A 7,484-nucleotide genomic window follows, 5' to 3' on the forward strand; every position below is an offset into this window, starting at 1 on the left:
GCCGGTCCTGTACAAGGAGGCAGCTGTGGGTCTTGTCGGAAAGGCTTTTCTTTACATCGAACTGACCTCACCTCCCTAAAGCTGATATCTGCCTCGAGGGCCCACCCACTCCCCACAATGATCCCGCCACAATGATGACGAAGTGACAGCTGCCACTTCCCAAGTGCTCACCCGGTGCCAAGCGCACCGTGTGTTTTGTACTGCACGTTGCCACAATGGCCCAGAGAAGGAGGTGCGTCAAATTAGGATGACTTGCCCAGAGCCACACCGTGAGTAATGCAGGGTGGGATGTGCGCTGCGTCCGAGCCCACAGGAGGTGGGCTCGGACCCAGGCCTTCTATCCCAGGATGCACCCCAGTGCTGTTGACCGCCTGGGAGCATCACTCCCAATGGGATCCCATTGCCAACGCCCTCAAAGGTCGAGGTTCCCAGCCCAGGCTGCCCAGACAGCACCAGATCATTTGGGCACCAGCATTAGCTGGGGTTCAAACCAGGCTCTGACACTTTCTAAGGCCGCCGGACATTCAGTGAGACGCTGGTGGAGAGTGAGTGCACACAGCGAGTACTGGCTCTGTCTGTCATTCTGGCCCAGGACCTGGACTAAAAATGGCTGCCTTCTCCTCCCTGTGGGAGGCTAAGGAGGATCCCTGAGGGTCATGAGGGTGAACAGGTACCCACTTGACCCGCTTTTCTCTCTCTCTCTCTCTTTGCCCTAAAGGTGAATCTGGGCCTCCTGCTGTTCTCACTGCTGGGATTCCTGCTACCTTGCTACCTCTTCTACTATCGCACCCGGCTCCAGAGGGAGTACATCACCCACTGGGAGGGCCCCCTGAAGGTGCTTGGCAGCCCTGAGGTGACTGCCTAGGCCTCTGAGGGGCCTGGGTGACAGGCAGTCAAGGCCTGAGCAGCCAAAGGGAATGCCTCGTGGCTTTTCTACTTGTAACCTCCGCACAGAGCCAGGCGCCGGGGACCTATAAATACCAAGAGAAGTTCTATTTTTGTAGGGACTTGATAAAAAGGAAAAAAAAATCCCCAAAGCAGCGCTCCGTGGACTGAAGATGTCCCCCGTGCTAGGATCAGACCTTCTTGCTCCTGGGATTGGAGGAGACCAGGGTGCAGCCCTGCCCTTTCTCTGGGCCTAGGGGTCTGCCTGCTGCTGCCTCCTGGGGGCTTGTGGGATCAGTGAACAGGTGACCCCTAAGATCTCAGCCGTGCAGTGTCCAGAGTGTGCAGGCATGTGTGTGTGCATGTGGGTATGAAAATCCCTGCCCCTCAGAGGAGAGGGGCCTGAGGTGCTGGCTGTGTCCTGAATGCTGCCGCGTGGGCGGTAAGCCCCTTCCCGAGGCTGGAGGGTGGGTTCCCTCCCTGCTGCTGCTGCTGCTGCTGCTTGCAGATCTTAGAGGAAATAAAAAGGGAAGCGAGAGGCTGGCTGGTGTGTACCTGCCTGTGTCTTGGGGGAAGGGGGTGTCTTCCCACACCCCATCCCTCGTCCTCAGCCAGGCTCAGCTGGGCGTTAAGTAGGACACCGGAAGTGCCGGCCTGTCCACCTGTGGCTGTCTGGCTCACCTCCCTGTTCTCAACCATACCCTGCCCTTAGTGTCTGGAGGGAGTCCAGATCCTGCCCTCTGCTCCTGCCCGCCACTTCTCAGGGTTTGGGGTACATCCGGGAGGTTGGCCTTTCTCCCTACAGGGGATAAGGGCAGGATGCTTTGGAGAGAATGCTAAGGAATGCCTCTCAAACTTTCCTATCGGGGATCCCTGGAGGGAGGTCTGTCACAAGTAACATTCTTTATAGTGTTTTATCATAAAACTTCATGCAAATTTTGAGCTTCATTTTATGCTATTTTCATATTTACTTTTAGCAATAAATGAGGCTTTAAAATTACCCGCATCAAGGGAAGACACTGTCTTTGAGGACAAGGGACCTTCCAGGAAGCTGTACCTTACTTATCCCACTCCTACATCTCTTTCTGTCCTGGGACATAAACCTTAAAGTCACAGAATGGAGGGATGGGGCAGGGAGGGACCACTAACATTTGTTGAGGATCTGCCTGTCCTAGCTACACAGGTATCTCATTTCATCCTAACTGTAGAAGTCGGTGTCTTCGGGTTGTTTCATAGATTGAGGAAAGCTCAGACAGATTAAGGCACGAGACCCAAGGGCACACAGCTGGTAGGTAGGTGGTGGGGCTGAGCTTGGAACCTGGGCATTCTAACCGCTGAGTCCTAACCCCAGGGCTGCCAAGGCAATCAGCGGCAGAAAGGAGGTCCCAAGATTCTGAGCTCAACTTTCTGCTGCCCTCTCAGGGCTGAAAGTAACCACAAAAGCCTTATCTTCCCCCCCCCCCCACCACACACACGCCGAAAAAACCCTTGGAGAACCCCCAAATTTTAGCCCTGGAAGACAGTATTACAAATAAGCCCTCCCTTTGTCTTAAACTGTCTTTAGGAGTTGATAAAACAGACTGACCCACCCATTTTATAGATGACCAGAGGGGTCTGGACACTTGACAAAGTTGCACAGCAGATACCTGGCTGCTCTGAGCCCAGACTCCTGGCTGGCAACACTGTGCCCTTTTCGCAAAATAGAAACCAGAACTGGACAGCAGCCACCAACGGGTTGGACGGGCTCCCAGAGGCCTTACCCTGGTCTCACTACACTCTCTGTCCCAGACCTTGAGTTTCCCTACAGTCTGTTGGAAGTTCATCACAAGCGATGAACAGAAGTGGGGCGGGCGGAGGAAGCAAGGCGTGTGCGCCGGGTGCTCGGTGTGCCCAGCAGGCGGCGCTGCGTGGCTGCGGCTGGGACGGGGTGGGAGGGTGGGAGCCGGCGGCGAGCCAGGAAGGGAACCTCGACACCCCTCCACATACACCCCTTACCCACTAGTCTGCCCTTTCCTGGGTCTCGATCTCCAGACCCCTACCCTGGCTTGCTCTGCCCTCCTTCGCCGAACATCCTTTCAGGCGTTATCCCCTGCCCCACTGACCCTCGAGGCTGAAGGAGGGGGTCTCGACTCTGCCCCTGCCCAGCTGGGGCGTGGGACCGGGTGGGAGATGCAGGCAGAGATCTCGGCCTCCTGGGGGAGGGGTGTCTCCTCCCTCCCCGTTCCCGGGGTGGGGAGCTTGGGGAGGGGGCTGGGCAGGGGCGGAAGCGAGCTGCAGCCGCGTTTGCCGCGGCGCTGCCGAGTGGAACAGATGGCTGGGGAGGGGAGAGGGTACGTGGCGGGGAGGAGGAGGGGTGCGGGGGCCGCAGGATGAGGAACGAGGAATTTCGACGCCCCGAGTCTCCCAGGAGAAGCCCCCCTCCCCATCTCTTCCCAGAAAGAGGGGCGGGCAAGCGCCTGCCTTTTTTCCCAGAGAGCCCCGGCCTCTGGCCTGCGGCAGACCCCGCCGTCCCCCTGGGTCGCGCCCCTCACCCCCTAGACTCCCGGCGCGGACCAAGCCGGCGGGGTCCAGACCGCAGGGAGCAGCCCGGGTCGCAAGGATTAATGGGGCCACACTCCGAGGGGCGAGGGGGCGGCGGGAAGCGGGCTCCCGAGCCGGGAGCGAGTTCAGGGATCGTAAATAGCTGAGGGAAAACGTGTTAATTGGAACTTTATGCAGATGAGCTGGGACGCGGGCTGGGGAGGGCCGATGGAGGGAGAAGAAGGTCTGACGGACGCTGGACCCGAGGGGAGGGCAGGAGGGCTCCGGCCGGGGGAGTGATGGGTAGATGTGTATCTGTTTATCGCTGCGTGGGACCTCCGGGGAGGGCCGCTGGTCTCCGAAGATGAGGGCTCCTCCTTGACCCTACGCCCCAGAAACAGGGGACTCTTCCAGAGTCTCCACATCCCGGGACCAGAAGTTCAGGGTCTCAGATCGCCACGAAGGTGGGGGCAACGTGCAAGTGGCTGTTTCCGCTTGTGGCTGCTTACCCTGGGTGTCACATTCACTGCATCCCCCCGCCCCCATCTGTCTCCATCCTTTTTCCCCATCCCTGGCATCACTCTCTCCTTGCAAGAGTATTGTCTGTAACTTCCACCAAGTGAGTGGGGGAGGGGAGGGAATCTAACTTTTCTTCCTTTGCTTTCTCCCCTCTGCCCCCCAAGGACCACCCCACCTTTGAGGAGGTGTTTCTCAGCCTTTAGAGAGCTTCATAACCCACCCCTACGTGTTAAAATGCAGATTCCAGGGCTCCCTTAGAGATCTGCTTCAGGGGCTCAGGAATCTGCATCTTAGCAGTTTCCCACCTACATCGGATATAAAAGACCTTCATTTTCAGAAACATTGTGCAGGGAATTGGTGGGCTGGAAAGACTGGACAAGTCTTCATCAACGGCCCCCCCCACCCCTCCTCCATGCTCCTGACCTCACCTCTGCTCTGTATGGCCATCTCTGCTTCCGGTGTGAGAGTACCAGGGGATGGAGAAGGTGCCAGAAAGGAGGGAAGGAAGGGAGGAAGGGGGGGCGGAGGAAGGAGAAAGAAAGAGAAAGGAAGAGTGAGGCTCACCTGGCTGTCCTCTCTCTGAGCAGGGTCTTACCCTTCCTCTCTCTGCTACCTTCTTCCCTCCCGTCTTCCTCAGCTGCTCCATCCATCTTCCTCTCTCACTTCCCTTCCCCCACCTCATCTGAAGTTTCTAAGGCCAAAGAATCTTGGGGTAGGCAGTTTGGATCTTAGGGAGTAAGGGCAGAGCCAAAGTCCCCACCTCCAAAAGAAAGAGGCAAAGCACCTATCTCTGGGGTAGGAAGAAAACAGGAGGGAGGCAGGGCTTGAGGAAAGATAAGGGTGACAGCAAACATATAGGCCACCTTTCCACGGGCTATTGCACTTACTCCCCACAACAGCTCAATTTAGGCAGGCGCTATTGCCCCCAGGTTATACATGCAAAACAAAAAAAGGATGTTCAGAGAGGTTAAGTGACTTGCTCAAGGTCACACAGTAAGTGGGAAAATAGATAGGTCATTCACCCTTCTATTTCCCCCAAATCATTTCTCAAGAGGCTGCTGGGTAGCTGACCCAGGCCCCCCCTCTCCCCGGGGCAGTGGGGGTGGGGAAGGGCATCATGTACAGAGATGAAAGGAGATGCTCGGGTTTCGGAACATCTGACAAGTCTGGCTGGAAGCATTAAAAATTCATTTAGAAACCTGACCCCAGCTGGACCTTGGGTCTGCCACCTGGACTGTCCCTGGCCTGGTGGCCTCTCAGATCCTGGTGGGCAAATTTCCCTTCAGCAGTGTCCTGGGAACCCCCGAGTCCGTATTTCACAGGAGGGGGCTTCTCTCATGGATTAGGGAGCTAAAGTCAGAAGCCAGCAGCTGAGAAAGCAGGGCTGAGAACCCTCCCCCCACTCTGAGTGTAAGAACCTTAGAGGTTTCAGGGCTTATAAACCTTGTCATCTGGCGTCCTTCTCTTCCTCTCCCCAGGCAGACAGATACTCACTCTCAGTTTAGGGTAACTCAGCCTGGCTGTGATACCCGAGGTGGCCAGTGGAGGGCAGCTATCTCCTATGAGGGAGCCCTAGCCTGAGCCTCTACCGAAGCTTTGAAGGACAGGAAAAGAACCCCATGGATAAGGTCCCGGAGATGCAGTTTTGGCCTTGGGGAAGGGCTCTGGAGTCTGTCATCTGAGGACAGGGGGAGAGGGCTCCTAGTCTGGGGGAGATTGAGGAATTTTGGGGAGGGTTCAAAGTAGGTTTGTGGGTTTCAAGTACATGGTAACTGATGGCCAGCATGATACAATCTTCCTAGCTGGAGTGAAGGTTTGGGAGGAGGCCACGAGAGAGAAAGCTAGAAAGGCAGTTGGGACCAGACTCTAAAGGATCTTTGATGCTTTGCTAAGGTGTTTTATCTTTAACCTGTAGGCAACAGGGAGCCATTGTAAGTTCCTGAGTAACAGAATGACATAATGCAAATGCTGGTCAGCTGAATCTGGCCAACGGGGGCCCGTGAGTGGGAGGGAGAGAGAGAGTGAATGGAGGAAAACCAGAGAGGAGGTTATTGCTATTTTCTTCTATATTCTAGGCATGAGGTAATGAGGAGATGAAGCAGGGAGGTAGCAGGAGGAATGGAAAGGAAGGGCTGGATGGGGGCTGCGAGGGGGACTGGGTGAGCGAGCAGAGACAGGACATGAAAGAAAGGGAGGAGTTAACTACCACTGGTGTCAGGCAGACAGAGAGAACTCAGCATGTGGGTGTACACTCAGGATGCAGGAGGTGAATGAGTTTTGTTCCTCTCAGGGCTAAGAATCTTGGATACATCACCTCCCCTCTCTGGGCCTCCGCTGCCCCCTCGGAGCATCGGTGGGGGTGGGACTGGACGGCCTTGAAAGTCCCTCCTATCTCAGGGTGTGTGCTCAGGGTCATCAGTCTGGGTTGTTTGGGAGAGGCTGGGGTCTGTGTGTGTGACATCTCATGGGCGGGGACCCATGTGAGCAGCTGCACACGCATGTCGGTATTTGGGGGTGCATCCTCCTGTTTGTGGGACCCGTGGGTGTTGGCATGCCTGCACGTGCTCTCTAGCTCCGCTCTGTGTTAGTATGTGTGAGGGAGCGTGTGAGTGTGGGTGTGCACGTGATGGGCGTCCGTGGGTCTGTCTGGGCGGGGGTGGGGGAAAGTGGCATTGCTGTGGGCTGCTTCCTGAGGCTCACACACTCCTCTTGCTTTCACTGCTCTGAAATAGCATCTGGACCAAAGGCCCATGAATATTTCACAATGAACATTCTGTGACCTGGACTGCCTGCTTCTGAGTTCCCAGCATCTTCCCTCCTCCCCCTGCCCAGGCCCCAGCAATCCCTCTCTCAGAGCTCTTGCCTGGCCGGCCCCCTAGGCCCCCTCATTAGTCTCCTCAAAGCCAGCCTGACACAGGCCCCCATGAGACCCCAGACTTGGGGGGGCACTATCCCCCCACCCCAACCCCACATCTTTATCCAAAGTCCACCAGCTTCAGGCCTTAGATGTTCACTCTGTCCCGTTTCTGCCTCCTCTTCCCACTGTCCTTCTGCCTTGTCTGGCCAGGGCCACAGAATCGCAGCATCCTTGAGCCCTGGCACCCAGGTACCGTCTCTTTCCATCCCCAGATCCCAAGTTAGATTTTTTTAACCCTAAATTTAAACCATCAAATGTCTCCCCAGTTGCTTCTGTTGGATGAGACTCAACCAAGTCCTTCTTAGCCAGGGCTCTTCCCTTTCCCCAGCCTCCCCTCCACACACTGGAAAGATGAAGCTTCTGATCACACCTCAAGCCAGCAAGACACCCCAGCTTGGGATTCCTGTCCCTCTTATCACCCTAGCCCCTTGCTTTCGCCTCTAACCTGCTTGGAGAACTGCTTCTCTGACCTGATTCCTCCCTGATGACTTCTACCTCACAGGAGCCAAGGGAAAGAGACCATCTGTCTACAAGGTTGCTGTGTACAGCTGTGCAGGCTGTACACTGCACAAGGGCAATCAGGTGAGGGGGCAAGTGTGAGCCTTATGCTCTGTTTGCTGTGGTATGGGGCTGGGTTCCCCTG

General features: G+C 56.3%; 1 protein-coding gene across 5 annotated transcripts in view; it reads left to right on the forward strand.

The window, feature by feature from the left end:
* Positions 1 to 7,484, forward strand: part of SLC43A1 (solute carrier family 43 member 1) — a 60,066-nt gene that overhangs the window by 23,719 nt on the left and 28,863 nt on the right. For 2 of the 5 annotated variants that reach the window (XM_079928980.1, XM_079928984.1), the window contains exon 14: positions 719 to 1,560. The exons of 1 other annotated variant lie outside the window; for it this stretch is intronic. In XM_079928980.1, the coding sequence (XP_079785106.1) occupies positions 719 to 865 (147 nt within the window). In that variant the 3' untranslated portion in view covers positions 866 to 1,560. Of the gene's footprint in view, positions 1 to 718; positions 1,562 to 7,484 lie in introns of those variants that run through there. 2 more of the 5 variants (XM_079928982.1, XM_079928981.1) reach the window with 2 other exon arrangements.

This window comes from Stenella coeruleoalba (assembly GCF_951394435.1).
Source record: "Stenella coeruleoalba genome assembly, chromosome: 8".
In the NCBI taxonomy this organism is placed as follows: domain Eukaryota; kingdom Metazoa; phylum Chordata; class Mammalia; order Artiodactyla; family Delphinidae; genus Stenella; species Stenella coeruleoalba.